Source organism: Saimiri boliviensis, chromosome 9 (genome assembly GCF_048565385.1).
Source record: "Saimiri boliviensis isolate mSaiBol1 chromosome 9, mSaiBol1.pri, whole genome shotgun sequence".
NCBI classification, from domain to species: domain Eukaryota; kingdom Metazoa; phylum Chordata; class Mammalia; order Primates; family Cebidae; genus Saimiri; species Saimiri boliviensis.
Window position 1 is genome coordinate 102434323 of NC_133457.1, and position 25968 is coordinate 102460290.

Here is a 25968-nt window from a genome sequence, read left to right on the forward strand (position 1 = left end):
GACCTATCTCCAAATGCTGTCACATTCTCTGGTACTGGGAATCAGAGCTTCAACATTTGAATTTGGGAAGCAGGTGGTGACACAGTGCAGCCCACAACAGAAGGAACAGCCAATCTCTGCTGAGTGACATGACCTTATTTATACTTCAGACCTGCACTGCCCAAAATAGTAGCCACCAGCCATGCCTTTACTGAGCACTTGAAAAGTACCTGGTACAAGTTGAGATCTACTCTAAATGTGCAACACTGGATTTGAAGATTTCGTATTAAAACAAAAAACAAACAAACAAACAAACAAAAAAAACAGATGCCGGGCACGATGGCTCACGCCTGTAATCTCAGCACTTTGGGAGGCCAAGGCAGGTGGATCATGTGAGGTCAAGAGTTTGAGACCAGCCTGGTCAACATGATGAAACCCTGTTTCTACTAAAAATACAAAAATTAGCCAGGCCGTAGTGGCACACACCTATAATCTCAGCTACTTGGGAGGTTGAGGTGGGAGAATTGCTTGAGCCCGGGAGCTGGAGGTTGCGGTGAGCCAAGATTGCACCACTGCACTCCAGTCTGGGCAAGAGAGTGAGACCCTGTCTCAAAAAGAAAGAAAAAACCATAAATCTCATTAATAATTTTTGTATTGATTACATGTTGAAATGATATTATGTATTACTAAAATTAATTCCAGCTCTTTCTATCTTTTTTAATGTGTCTTCTGGGAAATTTAAAATTACATGTGTGGCTCACATTCTATGGATTTAAAAAGATGCCAGTTTATATGTCACTTACATATGCACATTCATTCTAGTTCCATGAAAGGAATCGGCTGTACTCTACTACCTTGGCTTTTGTCACTGAAGTATCTTAAATATCTCTTTAGATGGGCATATGACAATCTACCTCATTTTTTTTTTTACTTTTTTGACTGTGCTTTTAAAAATCGATAAGAAATTCACAGAACATAAAATTGATTATTTGAGAGTATACAATTCCGTGGCATTTAGTACATTCACAGTATTACGCAACCTCCACCCCTATCTAGTTCCAAAACATTTTCATCATCGCAAGAGAAAACTCCTTACTCATTAAACAATCATCCCCTGTAGGGAGTAGAAAAGTTCCTCTTCAAAGTTTCCTTTCTTGTTAACGAATAACTCATAAGCATTAGAAATAATAGTTTGTTTTAAAGACTTTCTTCAAAGCCTTCTTGCTTTTTGCTGGTAACTCTTTGTTAAGCACTATCCTATGTAGCTATTAGATATAAAGGAATAAGCATATTCTATATGCTTGTGCTTTAACCAAGATATTTGTGCTAGACATGCTCACAGGCACATAGTACATTCTATGTTCTTGAACTTTAACCAAGATATTTCTGTTATTACTTTTCTAAGTCCTTTTGCAGGCAACTTCCTGTCCTTTCCTTACTTGGACTTCCTCTCTGCCTATTCAAGAAAGTTTTAAGTTATTAGCCAATTGAGTTCAGTTTTAGATTGTGAGGTCTGGCTCCAGCCAACAGAGATCAGACACAGCAATAAGGATGACCCCCAAATGCCTAAGGGATAAATATGTCTCCTTTTCCTTTGTTCATTGTACTCTCATGGCAAGACTGCTGGTGAGGGTACCCTTTCTGCAGGAAGTAAAGACTACCTTGCTGAGAGATACTTTGTTTCAGTGCTGACTTTTCTTTGCGGCACTGAGCATCTGTTTCCAGTATTCCCCCTTTCCCTTTCCCCAGCTCCAGACAACTGCCATTGGGGTTGGAGACCCCTAGAATAGAGCACATTTTTGCCCCATTGTTTTCAAAGGCTACATAATATAGGTGCCCACAACTTATTCAGCCTGTCACCTGTCACTGCTTGTGGACATTCAGGTTGTCTCCTCAATTTTTTTTCTACTACCCATGATGCTTTAGTGAACTGCCGCACACCACACGTATATCTTGGTAGGAAGAGCTATAGGATAAAGGCTTAGAAGTTAAATTACTGGGCCAAAGAGTATGTGTGTTAGAACAAGGAGATATCCTGCTGATTTATGTTTCAGAAAGGTTGTGCCAGTGTGCTGTCCTAGCCCCAGTGTCTGGGACTTCTGTTTACTCATACATTCAATAGCACTGGGTATTAAAACTTCAAAAGTTTTTTGAATCTGATAGGCAAGAACTGGTGTCATTGTTATTTTCGTTTTTAATCACTTTAAATGCTTGTTTTCTACTGCATTTCCTGGTCATATCTTTTTTTCTTTAGAGTTGTTTGTCTTTCCTTGTTAACTGATATTGGCTTGTTCTTTGTATATTAAGGAAATTAGTTCATATATTCAGGAAATTGGCTCTTTGGATGTCTCATAATGCGATTTGTTTTTTACTTTACATATGGCATTTTTGTCCACTGAAGTTTTCATTTTCTATGCCTGCAAGTTTATCAAGTATTTCCTTTATATACTAATGAGACTCGGATCTCATAAATATATAAAGGATATGGCTTATGAAACTTGGATCTTGCCTAGAAATGCCTTCGTCCATCCCTGGACTGTAAATACTGGACCTGGGCTTTCTTTCAAATCTTTTATGGCTTTAGTTGTTATTCTTAAATCTCTACTCAGCTCCATTTATTTTGGGGTAAGAATTGAGCGTGCTATTCTCCCCACAAATGGTGGCAGACCCTGGTCTAGGAACCAACCGTGGCTTCTCTCATCTCCTCCAGGAAACTACAAGGCTCCTTTGATGTGAGTGTTAAGGGCATCAGCATTTCCGTCAACCTCCTATTGGGCAGCGAGCCCTCAGGGAGGCCCACAGTTACTGCCTCCAGATGTAGCAGCAACATCGGCGACGTGGAGGTGGACATGTCAGGAGACTTGGGGTAGGTCCCCTTCGGAGCACTGCCAACTGGACTCCTGGTTGCAGCCCCTGGCCCGTCCAACGGTCAGCCTGGCCTCCGGTAATTGCAATGATCTAGGTGGATGGCACAGGCACATGAAGGTTATTCTTTGGGGAACCCTGTTGAGATGAACAGATACAGACTTAAGCCAGGAATACTGATGCGTCGTTTTCATTAAAACAATAAGCTTCAGGGAACCCTTGTCAGGTGAATGAAATCTGGCTATTGGAGGAACACAGAAGCTTTGGTTGAAGGAGAATTTGCAAAAAAATATATATATATACAAGTCCTTGGACGAGTCATTTCATCTCTTCTGGTCTCAGTTTCCTCGATTAGAAAAGTGTGGCCGGGTGCAGTGGCTCACACCTGTAATCTCAGCAATTTGGGAGGCCAAAGCAGCAAATCGCTTGAGCTCAGGAGTTTGAGACCAGCCTGGTCAACAAGGTGAAAAGCTGTTTCTACAAAAAATACAAGCATTAGCCAGGCATGGCCGGGCGCAGTGGCTCACGCCTGTAATCCCAACACTTTGGGAGGCCAAGGCGGGCAGAACACCTGAGGTCAAGAGTTCAAGACCAGCCTGGCCAACGTGGTGAAATCCCGTCTCTACTAAAAATACAAAAAATTAGCCGGGTGTGGTGGCAGGCACCTGTAATCCCAGCTACTTAGGAGGCTGATGCAGGAGAATCACTTGAGCCTGGGAGGAGGAGGTTTGCAGTGAGCCGAGACTGCGCCACAGCACTCCAGACTGAGCAACAGAGCGAGACTCCATCTCAAAAAGAAAAAAAAGAAAAAATTAGCCAGGCATGATGGTGCACGCCTGTAGTCTCAGCTACTTCAGGGGCTAAGGTGGGAGGATGGCTAGAGGCCAGGCGATAGACGTTGCAGTGAGCTGAGATTAGCCCCTTCCCCAAATCTTCTGAATGTGATCATCCGATCCGGTGCCATAGGTGTTGAGAAGCCAGATGCTCGGAATCAGGCTAGGTGTGCTGGGACACAGCAGGGCGCCAGGAGGCGGTGGAAAGGGCTCCCTTTGTGGACTGGCCTCGCCAGGAACCAGGGCCGGGCTTTCCCAGACACCCGGCTGAGTTCAGTGGCAGACCGTGCTTCTCTCCCTAGGTGGCTGTTGAATCTCTTCCACAACCAGATCGAGTCCAGGTTCCAGAAGGTATTGGAGAGCAAGGTAAGAAGGCCCAAGCCTCTGGCCTCTGCTGAGCTTGGTGACTGCTGAATGGAAGATCTCACTGCCCACTGGCCCTGGACCAGCCATGGGGGCTGGTTTGGGTGCACTTGGGCCTAAGGCCCAGGGAAGACAAATCATTTGCCCAGGTCATGGGGCCGTTGTGGAGCAGGCTGGGGGCAAAACTCCAAGTCCATTCAGTTGGGCAGAAAATGGTCAAGTGCTTGCCAAGGGTTAAACAGCAGGGGCTAAGCACAGACTCCAGCCCCTCCCTCTGTTCAGCCTTGCTCAGTGCCTCAAACTGCCCTGTGTTCCACCAAGGTCAGAAAGGAGATCATTCCTCAGGTGCCTGCAAGAGACCAGGCAGGAAACCTCAGCACGTGGGTGGGCCAGGTGGGAACCGGGCAAGCTCCTGAGCATCAGCCCTGGATGGGGAGGCAGCAATACTGTCAGATTTTCCTGTTAGAAAAGAATATATGAAATCTTCAGATTTTGTCGTCTTCAACTAAATCACAAAGATTTCATGTTAACTCTCAGTTCCTCTAAACAGTCATCACCTCAAAATCCCGTTTCTGAGATATTAGCCAAAGGGTGTCTGTAGCAACGACCGTGGGAAGGGAGAAAGTGATGAAGGAGGAAAGGGAAAAATACACACACCACACACACACCACATACACACACTACACACACCCTACATATCCTACACATACACAAACACACCACACACACTCCCTACACGTGCACACTACACACACCACACACACACACCACTCATACCCCCCTACATGCACACACCACACCATGCACACACACACACACTACACACATACACACACACCTCACACACCACACCCCCACACTCCCCACAAACATACCCCCATACACACATCCCACACGCATACCACATCCTCACAAACACACACCCCCCACATACCACACACAGCCTACATACCCTACACACACACTCCCCTTACATATCCTGCATACACACAAACACACTACACACACCCCCTACACGCACACACTACACACACCACACACACCCTACACACACAGACCACACACACACACCACTCACACCCCTACATGCACACATCGCACACACTCCACACCATACACACACACACACACACACACCCACACACACACACACACACCGGTCTGTAGGACCCATCTGTAGGTCCAGCCTCTGGTTTGTCTTTGAGTGCCCCCTCGTGGTTGAAGCAGGAACGGCCAGCAGACCCCCACATTTTGGGTGTGGCCAGCTGTGTCGTTTCTTTTCCGGTTCTGGGGCCCTGAGATTAAGTGACCTTGAGAAACATGCCAACCTACTCAGGCACCCTGTTGCCATATTGCTGTGCATAACAATAGTAATGTAGTACAGTTATAATTATCATAGTAGTCACGGACCATGATAATTATTGTTTTGATAAATGAATATAATTAATGCTATACAGAATCTATTCTTGTGTAACTATTCTGATTTATAACAGAAAAGGCTGCTATTTCTTGAGCCTGTGGCTTGGCCAGGGATAGTGGGCTCAGTACTTCATGTGTACAGTCTCATTCGATCTTAACCTTGACCTTGGAAGGAGGCACCATTTTCCACATGGACAGATCTGAGGGGTGGAGTAGCTGGCCCAGTGTCACCTTGCTGGTGAGAGGCTGAGTCAGGATTGGAGCTTCCTAGGATGTGGAGCAGCTCATACCAAAAGCCTTCTAGGGCTGGGTGTCTCGGGACCCCTGATCTTTCTAGATCTTCCAATTCTCTTCCTTCCAGAAAAACTAAGAGCCTGGTGTAGGGCCTTTCCAGTTCTCCACTCAGGGTGGGACGTGTTACCTGGACCGGCAGGGTTAAGGAGAAGAAGAAGCACTCACGGAATGCTTGCTCTCCGGGTGATATATACTCACTGTCTCATTCCCCAACTTCCCAAAATGTTACCAGAAAGGGGTCCTGAGCCAGAACCTCAAGAGAGGGTTCTTGGATCTCACTTAAGAACAAATTTGGGGTGAGTAAGGTGAAAGCAAGTTAATTAGAGAAGTCAGGCGGAGAAGCAGTCCTGCTGACATCCTGGCTCACCCTGTGACTAAGAATGCCTAACCTCCTGGGAACGCAGCCCAGCAGGTCTTAGCCTCATTTTGCCCCTGTTCAAGGTAGTCACTCTAGTTCAAACACCACTGACAAAAACACCCTGGGAAACACTTGGCCTTGCCATTATATCTTGTGGGTGAGAACCAAAAAGTAGAGAGAGGTTCAGCAAAGGTCAAGCAGCCATTGGGCACTGGGCAGGATTCGAACTCAAGTTTGCCTGGCTTTCCTGCCATGCCCCAACCACTACCCCAGCTGCCTCTCCAGGAGGCCCTGCTGTGTGGGGTCCCTAAAGCCTGGGGCATCCAGGCTCCAGGCTTTCAGGATGATCTGATGGGCTGTTGTCTGAAGGAAAGGCAAGAAAGGAGTATGGAGGTAGACAGAGTTTCTTGGTTCCCTTGCAAACAACCACGAATGTTCCTCACGACGTTTGACCTTGCTTTCTGACAGCTCCTCGCTACTAAACTCCTCTCCCAGAAAGTAGAGCAGCTGCAAAGGGTTAAGATATACCGCTTTGCCTTCCCAGCCCCCAGCATCCCCCCTCCCCACAGCCCAATACCTGATGAATAATGCCTGCTCACCCATTAGCACAGAAGCCATCTGTGACCCCTGCACAGCCCTCTCCTTCACTACATATGTGGATTCTTTGCACAATAGGAGGTAGCTGGCTAACAAAAGGAGCTGTTTAAAGTGAGGACTTTCTCATCGCACATAAAGAGAGACAATACTGATGTATGAACCCAAAATTTTTTTTTTAATGGAGTTTCACTCTTGTTGCCCAGGCTGGAGTGCAATGGCGCAATCTTGGCTCACTGCAACGTCCACCTCTTGGGTTCCAGCGATTCTCCTGCCTCAGCCTCCTGTGTAGCTGGGATTACAGGCATGTGCCACCACGCCCAGCTAATTTTTGTATTTTTTAGGTAGAGACGGGGTTTCTCCAAGTTGGTCAGGCTGGTCTCGAACTCCCGACCTCAGGTGATCCACCCGCCTCAGCCTCCCAAAGTGCTGGCATTACAGGCATGAGCCACCTCGCACAGCCGAACCCAAATGTTTTAATGGTGGAGTTTCAGGCAGCGTCTTCAGCCAATACTTCCTCGTCGAGCTGTGTCAGTGAATGCCCATAGTTATTCTTTGAAAATGGTCTCTTGATTGACATTGCCATGGTCTTTCCTCATAAAACATTGACCTGCTACAAATTCCATCCTGGGTTTCTTTGACCGCAATGAGAATTTAAAGACACTTGCAAAGTCATCCCAGTATAGAATCCTTCTAGAGCCTTATGACTTTTTTTCCTCCTAAGATTTTCTGTTGTCTGGTCCAAATTTAACTATGTTTTTAGAGGGTTGTTTTTTGTTTTGTTTTGTTTTGTTTTGTTTGTTTTGTTTTGTTTTTAAGCACCCGTACCCTTGCAGAGTATTCGTCTTAGGTTTTCATAGAAAGAACTCTTTTAGCTGGGGCCGGGCATGGTGGCTCAGCCTGTAATCCCAGGACTCTGGGAGGCTGAGAGGAGTAGATCACTTGAGGTCAGGAGTTTGAGACCAGCTTGGCCAACGTGGTGAGACCCCCGTCTCTATTAAAAATACAAAAATTAGCTGGGTGTGGTGGTGCATGCCTGTAATTCCAGCTACTCAGGAGGCGGAGGTAGGAGAATCACTTGAATCTGGGAGCCGGAAGTTGCAGTGAGCTGAGATCATGCCATTGCACATTGCACTCCAGCCTGGGTAACAGAGCAAGACTGTGTCTTAATAAAAATAAAAAATAAATAAATAAAAATAAATAAATAAACCAGACAAACAACTCTTTTCTCAATTATATTGCATTAGTTTACGTAATAAATTATTCTAGTGCTTACAAAAGCACGTGCAGCAAACAGGTTGCAGGGCTTTCATGTGGAGCCCAGCAGGGTCCAGCTGGACTTTTCAAAATCTATCCCAAGGCTGGATAATAAATAATTCGGGTAATTACAGTAGCAAGTACAGCAATCAAGTTTGGAAATGCCCATTTCCTTCTCTTGAGAAGCTGGCCACACAACTGGTGGTAATTGTGTGTGAGTAGCCTACAAACCCCCGATTCAGTCTTCCAGGAGTGCCGGCAGGAATGGGGAATACTCATCAATCCAGCCAACCTGTTCAGGATGACCATTAAGAACTATTTACACACTGAGAGCGGTGGCTCACACCTGTCATCCCAGCATTTTGGGAAGCAGAGACAGCTGGTTTGTCTGAGGTCAGGAGTTCAAGACCAGCCAGGCCAACATGATGAATGAAACCCTGTCTCTACTAAATTTACAACAATTAGCTGGCCGTGGTGGCGCACACCTGTAGTCCCAGCTACTCGGGAGGTTGAGGCAGGAGAATCGCTTGAACCCAGGAAGCAGAGGTTGCAGTGGGCTGAGATCACGCCCTTTCACTCCAACCTGAGCGACAAGAGTGAAACTCCATCTCAAAAACAAACAAAAAAAAAGAGCTACCTACATTAACTGTATGTTCATTTGTGTGATTATTTCTAGTTAGTGTCTAGTTCTACTATTAAACTCTAAATTCCGAGAGGCCAGGACCTCCCAAAGGAAAACTTTCTCTATAATGGTGGAGTTTTAGGCACTGTCTCCAGCCAGCGCCCCATCCTCTGGCTGTGTCAGTGACTCCCTAGCTTAGAAGTCCATTCTTGGGACAGACTTTGAAAAGTCCACTTTGACCCTAGTGGAGTCCACATGGGAGCCTACATATTTTTATTGTTTCCATTTCCTTGGTACCTGGTTGATGGCAAGCACTTATAAATATTTGTAAATCAGTGATCACATAGCATGCATATGAAATAATGTGGCTGCAGTCATCAGCACCATGCCAGACCAGAGCTGGGGAACTCACTCAGGCATTCTCTTCCCATTTTTTTCAGATCTGTGAAATGATCCAGAAATCAGTGTCCTCCAATCTACAGCCTTATCTCCAAACTCTGCCAGGTAGGACACCCCACCCACCCCGGGATAATTTATTTCTGTTAATTTCTATAACATCATATGTGTACCTTATAAAATAGCAAATGGGACAGAAATATAGATAATGAAAATTAAGGGCTGGGCGTGGTGGTTCGCACCTGCAGTCCCAGCACTTTGGGAGGCCGAGATGGGCGGATTAGCTGAGACCAGGAGTTCGAGACCAGCCTGACCAACATGGCAAAACCCCATCTCCACTACAAATACAAACTTAGCTGGGCATAGTGGCACATGCCTGTAACCCCAGCTACTCGGGAGGCTGAGGCAGGAGAATTGCTTGAACCTGGGAGGCAGATGTTTCGGTGAGCCAAGATCACGCCATTGCAATTCACCCTAGGCAACAAAAAGCGAAATTCCGTCTCAAAAAAAGGAAAAAAAGTAAAAATTGAAAGTTGCTTTTTCTCCCCAACTTTTCTTCCAAGAAGTAACCTCTTGTTTGAATGTATCTTTTCAGATAACTTATTTACATGTACAAATATAAATATATGTAAGCATATGAATAGACATTCACATATGTATTATTTTGTTCATGAATCTATCTGTATTTGCATAATTATAAATATCTATGTTCATATACATAGGATAGACATTGTTCCAGGTTTCTTTTTTTTGAGACAGGGTCTAACTCTGTGGCCCAGGCTGGAGTGCAGTGGTGTGATTTCGGCTCACTGCAGCCTCAACCTCCTGAGCTCAAGTGATCCTCCTGCCTCAGCCACCTGAGTAGCTGGGACCACAGGTTCCTTGCCATCACACCCAGCTACTTTTTTTATTTTTTGTAGAGACAGGGTTTCTCTGTGTTGCCCAGGCTGGTCTCGAACTCCTGGGCTCAAGTGATCCACCCACCTCAGCCTCCCAAAGTACTGACAGGATCGAGCCACCATGCCAGCCTGATTTAATTTTTCAAAACTTTTTATTGAAGTATATTTTATAGAGAAAAGTGCTCAAATCATAAGTGTATAGTTAAAGAGTTTTCACATGCATGTAACCAGCTCCCAATCAAGAAACAGAACATGGCTGGTTTTTCAGAGCCCCTGGTGTCCCCCTCGATCACTACCCAGCCCTCTAGGGTCACCACCATCCCAACTTCTACCAGCAAAGATTAGATTTGCACTTTGCACATGAATGGAATCAGACATACTTTGAGTCTCTTTTCAAAAGCCAGAAGGCTTTCTTTGTTCAACTTTAATATATGAGGTCAGGACAGGGTGCGGTGGATCACGCCTTTAATCCCAGCATTTAGGGAGGCCGAGGCGGGTGGATTACCTGAGGTCAGGAGTTCGAGACCAGACTGGTCAACATAGCGAAACCCCATCTCTACTAAAAATACAAAAATTAGCCAGGCATCATGGTGGGCATCTGTAATCCCAGCTACTCAGGAGGCTGAGGCAGGAGAATCATTTGAATCTGGGAGGCAGAGGTTGCAATGAGCCGAGATCGCACCACTGCACTCCAGCTTGGGCAACAGAACAAGACTCTGTCTCAAAATAATAATAATAATAATGATAATAATAGGCTGGGAGCTGTGGTTTATACCTATAATCCCTGCATTTTGGGAGTCCAAAGTGGGTGGATCATGAGGGCAGGAGTTCAAGACCAGCCTGACCAAGATGGTAAAACCCTGTCTCTACAAAAAATACAAAAATTAGCCAGGCATGGTGGTAGGCACCTATAATCTCAGTTACTTGGGAGGTTGAGGCAGGGAATTGATTGAACCCGGGAGGCAGAGGTTGCAGTGAGCCAAGACTGCACCACTGCACTCCAGCCTGGGTGACAGAGCGAAACTCTGTCTCAAAAATAATAATATTGTTAAATAATAAATAAATAAAATAAAATATGAGATCAGGCCAGGAGCGGTGGTGCACACCTGTAATCCCAGCACTTTGAGAGGCCAGTGAGGGAGGATCACTTGAGTTCAGGAGTTCAAGGCCAGCCTGGGCAATGTGGTGAAACCCTGTCTCTACAATAAATACAAAAATTAGCCAAGCGTAGTGGCATGCACCTGTAGTCCCAGCTACTTGGGAGGTGGGAGGATCACTTGAGCCCGGGAGGTCAAGGCAGTGGTAAGCTTAAATTGTGCCACTGCACTCCAGCCTGGGCCACAGAGTGAGACCCTATCTCAAAAAAACTGAAATAAAATCAAACATGAGGTCAATGCATATTGTTGCATGCACGTGTAGTGTAGCCGGTTCGTTCTCCTTGCTGTGTACTATACCACCGAGTAGATGTTGCTCCAGTCTTTGTCCATTCTATTATTGAAGGCTATCTGGGGGCGGTGTTCAGTTTCAGCCCATGCGCTGCTATGAATATCCTAGTACCTCTGGTCATATGTCTTCGGGTATATACCTGGGAGTGAAATTGCAGGCTCGTGTGACATGCCCAAATTCAGTATTATCAGATCCTGGCAAAAAGTTTCCCAAAGTGGTTGTATTATGTTAACAGCTACGTAGCATTCCATCATATGGACGTGTCTTCGTTTATTTAATAAGTCCCTGCTGACGGACGTTTCGGTGTCTGCCTTTCCCTTGCTGATGCCAACAGGGCTGCAGGGAGCCATTTACAAGTGGAGTCCCTGGATCCAGGGTGCACACATTCAGTGTGGACGGGGAGACCCTGATCAATTATCTCAGGTGTTCTCTGATGCCTGGGCTCCCAAGCCCCCATGTGGTTACTTGTTGACATCACCTTTACTAGAAGTCCAAGTCGGCAACCCGGTACTGAGACTTGGAACACTCGTTCATTCAGGGCTTTGGAGGGGAGTGTCTGGGCCCTCTGGACACACCCTGCCTGACCTTCCTGGTTCAGCATTAAGCTCCAGGTGTGGCTGGAGAGGTGAAGCCTGGACTCATGGTGAGTGTGTGTGTGTGTGTGTGTGTGTGTGTGTGTGTGTGTGTCTGGAAACTGCTTAGGCCCTAAGCTGAGCATAACACCCCATCACTGTTAACTCCCCCAAGGGAACCCAGTCTCTTTCTTGAAGAAGCAATTCTTTGCCTCGGGCCCAGCTGGTAAGGGGAGTCTGAAGAAAGTCACAGGGAATGTGAGTCAGCCAGAGCCCTCGCCCCTCCTCCAGCAGCTGAAAGTGGCACCTGGCCCCTAATTCTGCCCTGTCCTGGTTCACAGTCACAAAAGAGATTGACAGTTTCGCCGGCATTGATTACAGCTTAGTGGAAGCCCCTCGAGCAACAGCCCAGATGCTGGAGGTGATGTTTAAGGTGAGCGCCCTGGAGCCGGGCTGGGTGGGTGAGGCTTTCCCCCAGGATCAGCCATTCCCTAGGCCAGCTGTCCCCCTAACTTCAGATCTGTCCTTGTCTTCCCAGTGGTTCCCACTGTGTCGAGGGCTGGGCGATATGGAGTGGTGGGGAGTGTTCCCAGAGCTAGGATTCCCCGACGGGTGCCTTACACCTCTCAGGTCTTAACGCTTCCCTCCTCCTTCCCCTACTTTGCCTTGCCCATGACGCAGAAAAGGCCAATCAGAGCAGGGCCTAGGGAGTGTAGATGACCCTAGGGCATATAGAGGGGCTGGCCAGGACGTCCTGTGGGTTAATATAGAAAAGCTTCTAGGGAGCTCTTCATTAAAAGACAACACTGCTGTCGGGCGGTGGCTCACGCCTGTAATCCCAGCACTTTGAGAGGCCGAGGTGGGTAGATCATGAGGTCAAAATATCGAGACCATCCTGGTCAACATGGTGAAACTCCGTCTCTACTAAAAATACAAAAAATCAGCTGGGTATGGTGGCGCGTGCCTGTAATCCCAGCTACTCAGGAGGCTGAGGCAGGAGAATTGCCTGAACCCAGGAGGCGGAGGTTGCGGTGAGCCAAGATCGCGCCATTGCACTCCAGCCTGGGTAACAAGAGCGAAACTCCGTCTCAAAAAAAAAAAAAAAAAAAAAAAAAGACAACACTACTTTAATGGTGGAGTTTCAGGCAGTGCCCCAGCCAGCATCCTTTCATCAGACTGTGTAGGGGAACACCTAGCCCCAGCCCCGGGACAGGCTTTGAAAAGTCCAGCTGGACCCTACTTTCCTCTCCAGGGTGAAATCTTCCATCGTAACCACCGTTCCCCAGTTACCCTCCTTGCTCCCGTTATGAGCCTTCCTGAGGAACACGACAAAATGGTCTACTTCGCTGTCTCGGATTATGTCTTCAACACAGCCAGCCTGGTTTACCACCAGGAAGGGCATCTGAACTTCTCCATCACAGATGACATGGTGAGGATGGTGGCAAATAGGTCTCTCGAATGGGCATGTGACCTACCGCTTCTTCCTTCATTCCTTTTCACCTCTGTTGACATCAGTAAAATAGTAAGTTATAGCTAAGAGAAAAATCAAGACCAGGAAAAGTACGTTAACACAATCTCCCTTTTTACTTCAGCGGCCAGGAAACTCAAAGCCAAAGTTATTTCTCCCTTGGCCGGGCACCATGGCTCACGCCTGTAATCCCAGCACTTTGGGAACCTGAGGCGGGCAGATTGCTTGAGGTCAGGAGTTCGAGACCAGCCTGGCCAATATGGCCAAACCCCGTCTCTACTAAAAATACAAAAATTAGCCAGGTGTGATGGTGGTGCACACCTGTAATATCAACTACTCAGGAGGCTGAGGTGGGAGAATCACTTGAACCCAGGAGGTGGAGGTTGCAGTGAGCCAAGATCGTGCTACTGTACTCCAGCCTGGGTGACACCGTGAGACTCTGACTCAAAAAAAAAAAAAAGTTCTTTCTGCCTTATAACAACCGTGGGAGACTCTGCAGCTTGCTTTTCTGTGTTTTACTTTTCTAGGCCTGTTTTCTAGTCTAGACTTGTTAGTCTAATTTATATTTCCTTTCATCCTGATGATTTCTGGAGGTTTATCTAAAAATATTTTAGTGAATGAGGCCGGGCGCAGTGACTCACACCTGTAATCCTAACACTTTGGGAGGCTGAGGTGAGCAGATCACCTGAGGTCAGGAGTTTAAGACCATCCTGGCCAACACAGCAAAACCCTAAAAATACAAAAATTTGCAGGGCATGGCGGCATATGCCTGTAATCCCAGCTACATGGGAGGCGGAAGCAGGAGAATCTCTTAACCCCAGGAGGTGGAGGTTGTGATGAACCAGGATCTCACATTGCACTGCAGCCTGGGCAACAGAGTGAGACTCTGTCTCCAAAATATGTGTATATATATATACATATATTTCAGTGAATGAGGCAGGATAATACATGCACTGATAAATGCATTTAGTTTCAGAGAAAAGGAAATAAAGACCAATTGAAAAATAAAGCACAATTATGAAGACACTGAGCCCATAAATTAATTTCTTTAACATCTCAAATCTGTCAGGGAGCTTCCTTGTAGCTAAAACGAAAAGGATATATGATTTCATGATTCATACTGAAAAGGAGAGACAGTCTTTCTCACACCCCCAAAACAAGCCTTTCCAGTGTGGCTTTGTATAGAGAAGACTGAACGTTATAGCGGGTCATGCCTTTAATGGTTCTGCAGTTTATCTAATACTTCTGGGTTTCAAAAAGTTGTTTCTTGAAGCACTTCATCAAAGTTGAGGCCTCATGAACAACGTCAGGAGAGTGGGAGCAACCGTGTGGCTGGGCTAGGACGGCCCAGCCTCCCCTGGTGTCAATCAGGGACTTGTCTGGTAGATGGAGGGTCGTTTTGTCCTTCAAATGGCCTCCCACGCCTGCACAGGCATGGCTTGTGGCATGGTGTTTGGTTTACCCATCCTACCTGCGCCGCAGGCCTCTCTTTCCGTGGGATGATAACAGCTGTTTCATGGGGCGCTCACCATATGCGGGGCCTTGTGCTAGATATTTATTTAGCCCTCACAGTGACTTGAAGGTGGGAGCTATTGTTATCCCCATTTTATGGATGAGGAAGTTGAGGTTCAGGGAGATGAAAGGGCTGGACTGAGATCACAAAGTCAGGACAGAAACCAAGGTCTGTGTGACTGCAAACTTCACCCTTGCAGACCCTCTGAGTGGGACCTACACCTCAGCTCCACCCTGGGAGAGCAGGCAGGACGCTGGGCACCTATGTGCTCTGCTTGGGTGAATGCAGGACAGGCATCTCAGCCCTGCCAGGGTAACCCAGGCCATGGAGAAGCGACAGGCTTGCACGCCCCGGCGCCTCCCCAGTCCTCTTTAGACCTTCAGCTCCAGCAGGATCACCCTAACACTTCTTCGTGTCTCTTTGCTGCAGATACCGCCCGACTCTAATATCCGACTGACCACCAAGTCCTTCCGACCCTTCGTCCCACGGGTAAGGCATCCCTCAGTTCCCCATGAGTGTAGACTGAGCCCATTAGATTCCAGAGGTTTCTCTTTAAAACCTCTGCATTTCTCTCAGCTTGGCCAAGAGTCGGAGGGCCGGGATGAGACTCCCACTGAAGGCTGGGGTACTGTTCCCTTTAAAGCCCAAATAACAGAGGCTGAGCCCCACATTTTGTGGAACCACAGCTTGTCTAATCTTTTATTGGTGTTATCTAAGAATCCCAAGGAATGCTGGCATATTCCATAAAATGTACCCAGGACTTTTGGAGGCCAAGGCAGGTGGATCAGAAGGTCAGGAGATCAAGACCATCCTGGCCAACATTGTGAAACCTTGTCTCTACTAAAATACACAAAATTAGCTGAGCGTGGTGACACGCACCTGTAGTCCCAGCTACTAGGGAAGCTGAGACAGGAGAATCGCTTGAACCTGGGAGGCAGAGGTTGCAGTCAGCTGAGATCATGCCACTGCACTCCAGCCTCAGTGACAGAGCAAGATTCCATCTCAAAAAAAAAAAAAAAAAAAAAAGTACCCTTATGAATAGGAGCTAACAATAATAGAGGGCTTCCTAGGCTCCAGGCATGTTCTTCGTGCTTTAAAAAATTACTTTTTGGCCAGGTATGGTGGATCATGCCTGTAATCCCAGCATTGTGGGAGGCCAAGGTGAGCAGATTGCTTGAGCCCAGGAGTTGAAGATCAGCCTGAGCAACATAACAAAACCCCATCTCTATAAATTAAAAAAAAACTAGCCCACAGCCACCAGGGAGACTGAGGTGGGAGGATCACCTGAGCCTGGGAGGTTGAGGCTGCAGTGAGCTGTGATTGCGACACTGCACTCCAGCCTGGGCAACAAAGTGAGACCCTGTCTCAAAAAAAAATTATTACAAATTTTAGTTTTTGGGATGGGCAAAGTGGCTCATGCCTGTAATCCCAGCACTTTGGAAGGTGAGGCAGTTGGATCACAAGGTCAGGAGTTCAAGACCAGCCTGACCAATTTCAATACTGAAACCCCGTTTCTGCTAAAAATACAAAAATTAGCCAGGCATGGTGGTGGCACTAGCCTGTAGAGCCAGCTACTCGGGAGGCTGAGGAAGGAGAATCGTTTGAGCACAAAAAGTGAAGGTTGCAGTGAGCTGAGATCACACCAATGCACTCCAGCCTGGGGACAGAGCGAGACTTTGTCTCAAAAAAAAAAAATAATAATAATAATAATATATACATGCGTGTGTGTGTGTGTGTGTGTGTGTGTGTGTATTGGATGGATAATAAATTCTCATGGTTCAATATTCAAAAGATAGAAAAGGTTATAGAGTAGAGTCTTACATCCACTCCTGTCCCCTAGCCACCCGGTTCCCATCTCAAGTTTGCCAGTATTAAAAGATTATGCATACCCTTCTGATATTCTATGTATATACAGGTTCAGTATCTCTTATCCCAAATGCTTGGAAAAGCAACTCTGCCCCTCTGCTGAGTGAAGCATTTTACCCCCTCAGCCTTCCAAATGTCTCCCTTCTAGAAAAGGATGTAGGTTTTAGGTTTTCATAACCAAAAGGCTCATGGGAATATCGTTTTTCCACCAATATCCTCCTAAAAAGGAAGAGTCTTGCCCCAAATAAAACTCTGTACCTATCTCTAGTTACACAGAAGCTTAAGAGCACTTTTGAAATGGTGGGATCTAGGGCCAGCTGTGGTGGCTCACGCCTATAATCCTAGCACTCTGAGGGGCCAAAGCAGGAGGATTGCTTGAGGCCAGGAGTTCAAAAGCAACCTGGGCAGCATAGCAAGACCCTATCTCTATTTTAGAAAGAAAGTTTAAAAAGAACACAGAAATGTTCTGTGGAATATCATATTAAAAGAGTAATAAGAGAAAATTAAATATTTTTTAAAAGAAAAGATGGAATCCAGCTGTGTCATATTTCAAAAACACTGGCTTCTGACCTCTGCATGCCCAATTAGCAGAGTGTGATGAGGGGATGGAGAACCAGCAGGGCTCCCCCATGGCCTCGGGAGAGATTGGCAGGGAGAAAAAAATGGGCCCCACTTTTCGGGAGGACAATTTGGCAATACCTGCTGAAAGCTCTAAAAGCATTGCTGGCCAGGTGCGGTGGCTCATGCCTGTAATCCCAGCACTTTGGGAGGCCGAGGAGGGCAGATCACCTGAGGTCAGAAGTCCGAGATCAGTCTGGCCAGCACGGTAAAACCCCGTCTCTACTTAAAATACAAAATTAACCTGGTATAGTGGCACTTGCCTGTAATCCCAGCTTCTTGGGAGGCTGAGGAAGGAGAATCTCTTGAACCCAGGAGGCAGAGGTGGCAGTGAGCCAAGATGGTGCCATTGCACTCCAGCCTGGGTGACAAGAACGAACCTCCATCTCAAAAAAAATAAAACTAAAAATAAATAATTGCTGCCCTTCAACTCAGCAATTCCTCCTCTAGGAATGTTTTCCTGAAAATAACAGCAAGGGCACTCACAAGGAGGTGGTCATTATAATGACAAAACCTTGGAGACAACTTGATGCCCAATAGCGTTTAATCCACCACAGGACCCATATACAGTGGAATACAACGCAGCTGTGAAGTCGATGGTGCAGACTCTGTGTCTGACGTGGAGAGCTGGCCAGTGTTGCAATTAAGAGAAAAAGGCACAGAGAATTTTGTGGGAAATAAAATCAACCAAAAGCAATTCCCAGCTTGATCTGACTCCCACAGCCATCTCCAGCAGACTTACATTATTTTCTTCTCTTGATGTAATCTCCTAATTCTGCTCCCAGTTAGCCAGGCTCTACCCCAACATGAACTTGGAGCTCCAGGGATCAGTGACCTCTGCCCCGATCCTGAATTTCAGCCCTGGGAATCTGTCTGTGGAGCCCTATATGGAGATAGACGCCTTTGTACTCACGCCCAGCTCCAGCAAGGAGCTTGTCTTTCGGCTCAGTGTGGTAAGGTTCAGAGCCTTTGCAAATGCTGTTCCCTTTTCCTCACGTGCCTGATTCCTGGATAATTCCTCCAGTTTTCAACTTAAATTCTACTTCCCGAGAGAGGCCTTTCTGGCTGGCTCTTACTCCCAATCTACCTTACACCCCTTGCCACTTTTTTCTTAGCATTCCATTATCTTTTTTCTGAGTGTTTACTACAAAGGTACTTTGTAGCTGTCTGCAGGTGTATTTGTTTAACGCATGTATCTCTCACTACATGAGTCTGGGCTATTGTGGGGAGAAAGGTATACGGGTCTTTCTCGATTTGCTCTGTTCTTTGTCTATATTTGACTCTGGAAGACTACATTTCCCATGCTTCCTTGCACTCTGATTTCCACCCAGGTCAGCCAATGGGAGGTACTGTCAGGAGAATGGAGGAGGGGAGGAAAGATGAAGCCAGAGTATTTTTTCCTCTTTCTTTGCGGCAGGCAGAGGCTCAGGCTGTGACTGTGTCTCCTCCATGGTGACTTCCATCATTCCAACTCCACTCTTTGTTCCTCTAGTTCTGGGGTGGGTACAGCCTCCTGTCTCTGCTAATCTCCGGGTGGCCTCACCAATGCTTTACTAGCTTCTCAACAATTTCATCACTTGTATAACCAATTCCCTGCATTAAATTCCCTCTGCATTAAACATTGAGAGTGAGTTTTCCTTTTTCGACGGACTCTGTCTAATAGGGAAGAGATGCTGAGTCCTTGGGGGCCCTGCTCGCTGGATGAAGAACTCTGCTCTCTTGTTTCTTGACTTTTGAAATCAACAAGTCAAATCTGGCCAGGCTTGGTGGCTCACATCTGTAATCCCAGCACTTTGGGAGGCCGAGGAGGGTGGATCAATTGAACTCAGGAGTTCGAGACCAGCCTGGTCAACATGGTGAAACCCCGTCTCTACTAAAAATACAAAAAATTACCTGGGTATGGTGGTGCACGCCTGTAATTCTAGCTACTAGGGAGGCTGAGGTTGGATAATCGCTTGAATCCAGGAGGCAGAGGTTGCAGTGAGCTGAGAAGGCACCATTGCACTCCAGCCTGGGCAACAAGAGTAAAACTCCATCTCAAAAAAGAAAAATTAAAAATTTTTTTAAAAAAAAGTCAAATCTCTGACAGGGTAATTCTTCCTAGATGCTATATCTGCAATTTAATATTGTTATTGTTATCAAAAGTGTCTTTACTAATATATTTTGAATTAAAATATAATTTATCATCTGGGCGTGGTGGCTCACACCTGTAATCTCAGTACTTTGGGAGGTCCAGGCAGGAGAATCGCATGAGGCCAGGAGTTTGAGACCAGCCTGGGCAACATAGCAAGACTCCATTGCTACAAAAAAGAAAAAAAATAGCTGGGCATAGTGGCATGCACCTGTAGTCCTAGCTACTTAGGAGGGTGACATGGGAGGATCACTTGAGCCCAGGAGTTCAAGGCTGCAGCGAGCCATGATTGCACTCACTTTTAGAGAGATTCTAAAATAATAATGGTAATTTATTATTATTGTTGTTACTAGGGTTGAATCTTGACCTGAGATAACTAGAAATGATCCTTTTTAGAGCTTTCAGGGGTAGGTACTCTATACCTTCTCTTAGTAGTCTGTTCAACGTTTAACTGCTATCATGGACAATAATTTCAAATAAAAATGTTCAAGTCCAAGTTCAAATATTGATTGAGCACCTACAGTGAGCCTTCTGTAATCTAGTGGGAAAATTACCTGCTTTAGCTCACTGAGCTGTTTGTTGAGAGGAGACAGTTGGTCCGTCGTCATCACCCTTTCTACACATACAACCTCCATCACTTACACCTGTTTCCTTCTACCGGCATTTCCAGGCCACTAATGTGTCCACCATCTTGACCTTCAACACCAGCAAGATCACTGGGTTCCTGAAGCCAGGAAAGTAAGTTGGTCTCCTGCCCACAAGGGGGTGCCCAGCTGGGCTCCATCTGTATACTGTAGCTGCTTCTCTGTATCTGGTGGCAGGGCAATGAGGGGGACACCATTTGGAAAAGACACTTACATTTCACCCCAGTTGGCCCAATTCTTCTGCCCCACTGGTCCTGCCCCTACAAATTTCAAATCGTTAAAGAATTCACTAAGACTGTTACTTCTTAATCTATGAATTTTAGACGCCAGCTATATTAACTTACTGAAATGATAGAGTGAGCTTTTTGACACTACCCCATTGCCCTCTGACAGTCTTCCCGATATCATTGAATTACTGCTTTTAGTTACTCAGTCATCTTTTCCACTCCTGCTCCCACCCGGCCTTTGGCCCTGTGCCTTCTCAAGCCCATCCTTTCCCACTTCTGGGGACCCCCATATTGCTTAGACTTGCATTAAGCCCGCACCTCTGAATTTTCTCTAATTCATTATAGGGTAAAAGTGGAACTGAAAGAATCCAAAGCTGGAGTATTCAATGTAAGTTTTTGTTTTACTGATGACACGATTAGAATGTTAATTAATTTGGGGTGTTTCCTAAGCAATTGCTATGGCACCTATAATAGGAAATACAAAAGGAGACGAGTTGGTTTTTTCCCCTGGAGAAGTGTAGAAGGTCTTGAAAACACAAGACACAGGGCCAAAGAACAGTTATATCCTAATATAAAACAATATATAATTAAGTCATCTACTGGACAGAATTATTTTAACTACAAGAGACAAAAGCCAATAGAAATCATCTTACACAAAGAGGAGAAATATATAGGATTATATAACTGAAAAGTAAAAATAAACAACAAGAAAACGAAGACCAGAGGTTTTAGGCATAGCTGGATCCAGGTGTTCAAATTAGTGCATCAATACTCTCTCTCCATCTCTCTGTTCTGTTTTCATTTGTGTTCATTTCACTCTCAGGCACCTCTTCCAATTGGTAGCAAGCTCCAGAGTGTCCTACAGTTTCAGTTCCTTTAAAAAAAAATTAACAAAATTAAAAAAAAAAAAATCCCTGTGCTAGCTCTCATTGGACTAATCTTAGGCACCCAGTCTTAAGCCAAGCACTGTGGCCAGAATTTGAACAAGGCCAATTGGCTCAGTGTGGATCTCATCGACACTCCAAGAGGCAGGCTTTGCAGTCAGCTACATCCAAATCCTATGGACTAAGATTGGCGAGGAGGGTTGTTCCCTGGGGGCAAGTAGACTGTTACCAAAACAAGAGGAATTGAGTGCTGGGCAGGTAAAAGCAAGAAGTGATTTCCACAAGGTAGAAAAAGTGGTGAAGTAGATGGCCCCATATAAAAGGAGGAAAGCAACCAGGTGGCTCACACCTGTAATCCTAGCGCTTTGGGAGGCCAAAGTGAGCAGAACACAAGGTCAGGAGTTCAAGACCGAGACCAGCCTGGCCAACGTAGTGAAACCCCATCTCTACTAAAAATCCAAAAAAGTTAGCCAGGCGTGGTGGCGGGCACCTGTAATCCCAGCTACTTAGGAGGCTGAGCCAGGAGAATCACTTGAACCCAGGAGGCAGAAATTGCAGTGAGCCAAGATCACGCCACTGCATTCCAGCCTAGGCAACAAGAAGGAAATTCTGTCTCAAAAATGTTTTTAATTAAATAAAATAAAAGGAGGAAAGAGAATGTGAAGATCAGTGTGAGCTGAAGTGGTGGAGAAGAGCTTTCTGGAAAGAGGGAAGGAGGATCCGCGTAGACTTTAATGTGCACCTCCACCCGTGCCCTGCCTCCCAGACTTACAACACAGAAGCTGTGGGGAGAGACACAGGGACACTGAGGATGACTCCTTTCAGAAAATAAAGGGTGGCGTGAACAATGGTGCATTCGTATTGTATCTGTGCATGGTTACTGCAAAGTAAAACATGCAAGTAAAAAGTTTCACCGAAATCCATCCTATCGGGTTTTCGGAACGTGAAATGTAAAAACAAGAACTATAGACTCAGATAAATTTACATTCAAGTCCTGATGCTGCCACCCAGTTTCTTGTAAGTCCCTTTCATTCTGTGGGCCTCAGTTTCCTGATATGTGAAATGGGGACATTAATATGAACTTTGAGGGGTTGTGGTGAAGATTGAATCAGACATACACATAAAGCACTGAGTTCTCTGCCTGGCAGATAGTGGAGGTTAAAAGTTGTGTTTCATGATTTTGGTAGAAAAGCTTATCTTGTTTTTATTAAAAATTTTACAATTATACAAGTAGTTCAGGAAAAACATTCTCACTGTAAATAAAATTGAATACTAATGACAAGGCTAAGGACAAGTCAAATGTTGATGCTCTTTCTTTAGAGGAAAGACAGTTGGGTGTGTAACTTTCTAAACTTTTTCTATTTACTTGCATACTAAATGTTCATCTCTAAATAATTTTCTCTTATGAAATAGTAGCACGAGGTATTAATAGTTCGCTTTTCCAAGCGTTTTGCTATGTTGGCACACACAGAGCCACCCCACCTCCAGGGTGGCTTCGTGGCGATGTGCAGTGTGCCTCTCCTGCTCTCCCCCAGGCAGAGCTCTTGGAAGCGCTCCTCAACTACTACATCCTCAACAACCTCTACCCCAAGTTCAACGGTAAGAATCACTGTGGATTTTGCCAAGTCAAAAGCAGACATTGGAGGAAAGAGAGTTGGACTTGGAAAACAGGGCTCTCCTGGGGGCTATGTGACCGTGGGCAAGTCACTTCTCTCTGAGCTTAGCAGCCTGCCTGTGACATGGAATCACGGAAGTTGGCCTCCGCTCCCTCCAGGGCTCTAATGAGGGTTGGGGGCTGGGACAGCTCTTTGGGGCATGGGAAACCTCCTTATAAGTGGGAAAGAGGGACACATGGAAATACCCCATATCCTGAAGAGGCAGCTGAAAGACTGAGGACCAAGTTAATATAGAAGGCACAAGGCAGCCGCCTCTGATCTCACATCTCCCAGTCAATTGCCCAACTGCCTAGTCAAAAGACTTCAACCCTGTTTCCATGAAGCTTTGCTTCTTTTGGCTGCCACAGAGAGCAGGACAGGGCAAAGGACAGGGAGTGAATGCCCTGTTCCTTAACTTATCATGAATGTGTGCTTTCTCCAGACAGCACTATGCCTGGCAGCTCAGGCTCCCAAGTCAGCCTCCCTGGGTTCAAATCCCAGTTCTGCCACTTCCTAACTGTGTGACCTAGAACAAGTTACTTGGCCACTCTGTGCCTCAGTTTCCTTATCTATAAAATGGAAAGAATAAGCACACATACCTCATAGTCTTGGTAATCGCTAAATGGGAATATACTGAATATAGTTTGCAGAGAACAACATTTTCGGTAAAAATCTGTCTCTAATCATTACGTATTCACCAATCTCTCTCAATGTTGTGCTTCAACCTCCAGATAAGTTGGCCGAAGGCTTCCTCCTCCCTCTGCTGAAGCAGGTTCAGCTCTACGACCTTGGGCTCCAGATCCATAAGGTCAGCGGGTTCAGGGGGCTCTGAGGCTATGTCAGGGGGCAGGTGGTTCACATGCTAGCTTCATAGGCTATGAGTCATGGGTGACACCCAGCCCAGCCCTGCAGCTGAGAAAGTCTGGCCGGGGCAGAACCAGTGCTCCTGGGCCTTGCCATATACCACAAAGCAGACCATATGCCCTTCAGAAGTGGCCCCTCTGCCACTGCAGGCGGCATTTGACACAGCCCTGAGCCACCACCACCTCTCACCCCCACCATGAGGGGCGTGAGGGAAGCTCAAGACCAGCTCATTTTGAAAATACTGCAGCTTGGGAGCAGTGGCTCACGCCTGTAATCCCAGCACTTTGGGAGGCTGAGGAGGCGGGTCACCTGAGGTCAGGAGTTCAAGACCAGCCTGGCCAAACATGGTGAAACCTGTCTCTACTAAAACTGCAAAAATTAGGTGTGGTGGTGGGCAACTATAATCCCAGCTACTTGGGAGGCTGAAACAGGAGAATTGCTTAAATCTGGGAGGTGGAGGTTGCAGTGAGCTGAGATGGCACGACTGCACTCCAGCCTGGGCAACAGAGCAAGACTCCATCAAAAAGAAAATACCGTAAGTCCTAGACATAGCATTAGGTCAGGTTCTGAAAGCCATTTGTAAGTTTTAAGTTTTTCTTCTAAATTTTTAGGTTGAAGACGTTATTATAAATATATGTTTGGCATGCTTCCCCATTTAAACAAGTACTACTACCATATATATATATATATATATATATATATATATATTTTAAGACAGAGTCTCGCTCTGTCACCCAGGCTGGAGTGCAGTGGCACAATCTTGGCTCACTGCAACCTCTGCCTCTCGGGTTCAAGAGATTCTTGTGCTTGAGCCTCTGGGTTAGCTGGAACTACAGGCTCCTGCCACCACTCCCAACTATTTTTTTTTTTTTTGTATGTATTTTTGGTAGAGATGAGGCTTCACAATGCTGGCCAAGCTGGTCTCAAACTCCTGGCTTCAAGTGATCCGATTGCCTCGGCCTCCCAAAGTGCTGGGATTACAGGCATGAGCCACCGTGTCCAGCCAACACTATATACACTTTAAAAAATTATTCATAGGCCAGGCACAGTGGTTCACGTCTGTAATCCCAGAACTTTGGGAGGCCAAGGCGGGTGGATCATAAGGTCAGGAGTTCAAGACCAGCCTGGCCAAGATGGTAAAACCCCATCTCTACTAAAAATACAAAAAATTAGCTGGGTGTGGTGGTGTACGCCTGCAGTCCCAGCTACTCAGGAGGCTGAGGCAGGAGAATTGCTTGAACCCGGGACGTGGAGGTTGCAGTGAGCCGAGGTAGTGCCACTGCACTCCAGCCTGGCGCCTGGTGACAGAGTGAAACTCTGTCTCAGAAAAAAAAAAAAAAAGCCAGGTACGGTGGCAGGTGCCTGTAATCCCAGTTACTCAGGAGGCTGAGGCAAGAGAATTGCTCAAACCTGGGCAGCAGAGATTGCAGTGAGCCGAGATCACGCCACTGCACTCAAGCCTGGGCAGCCGAGTGAGACTTCGTCTCCAAAAAATAAAAGAAAAAGTTATTTGTAAACCTATCGCTCCGCTACAACCACAGTTCGAATTCTGGTGTGCTTCTAGTGCTTTTTTTTTTTTTCAGGATTTTAAGTTTGTTTGTTTTGCCCAGTTGCATTACTAGCGCTCATAAATGGTTTTTTCTTTCCCTTTTTTTTAAACTTAAAAACTTTTTTAACTTAAGGTTCTTTTTTAAGCTTAACTTAAAAACTATTTTAATATCAAGAAATATGTCTGATTTTTCACTGCTCAAACTATTATTCCGACCAAGCGTTTTGTGATCTATCTGTGCTCCCAGTTTTCAGGTTATCTTTTGAGGTGAAATGTACTGGGTTGGCAGACTCGTTAGCAGGAAGGGCATGCTTCGCTGTGGCTGGTACATCGTTAACATCAGAAAATAATAGGCATTAAAGGGAATGAAGGACGGGGCGGGGGGGGTGACTAGGAACCTAGAAACGTCACTGGGCTTTTGTGATGATTAAAGGGCAAGTGCAATCGCTTCTAGCTCAATGTCTGACACGTGAAAAGTAATTAGATTTGTTATATATTATCATATTCATTAGAATTTTGAGGTCAACTCTGCCCAGGTGTCAAACCACCAAAAACAAAGGATGGATCACTGTGGGAAAGAACTGCACTTGGTCTTTGGTTCAGAATTCCTGCCCCTCTGGGTGACAGAAGCATAAGAAGAGCAGGAGAGTAT

At 46.0% G+C, this 25968-nt stretch overlaps 1 protein-coding gene across 1 annotated transcript in view; it reads left to right on the forward strand.

Moving 5' to 3' along the window:
* Positions 1 to 25968, forward strand: part of LBP (lipopolysaccharide binding protein) — a 31650-nt gene that overhangs the window by 4980 nt on the left and 702 nt on the right. The window contains exons 4-14 of the mRNA XM_003936375.4: positions 2690 to 2845; positions 3980 to 4043; positions 9025 to 9088; positions 12239 to 12330; positions 13150 to 13326; positions 15308 to 15367; positions 18148 to 18315; positions 20164 to 20231; positions 20710 to 20752; positions 22784 to 22847; positions 23635 to 23711. Coding sequence (XP_003936424.2) covers positions 2690 to 2845; positions 3980 to 4043; positions 9025 to 9088; positions 12239 to 12330; positions 13150 to 13326; positions 15308 to 15367; positions 18148 to 18315; positions 20164 to 20231; positions 20710 to 20752; positions 22784 to 22847; positions 23635 to 23711 — 1033 coding nt within the window. The remainder of the gene's footprint in view (positions 1 to 2689; positions 2846 to 3979; positions 4044 to 9024; positions 9089 to 12238; positions 12331 to 13149; positions 13327 to 15307; positions 15368 to 18147; positions 18316 to 20163; positions 20232 to 20709; positions 20753 to 22783; positions 22848 to 23634; positions 23712 to 25968) is intronic.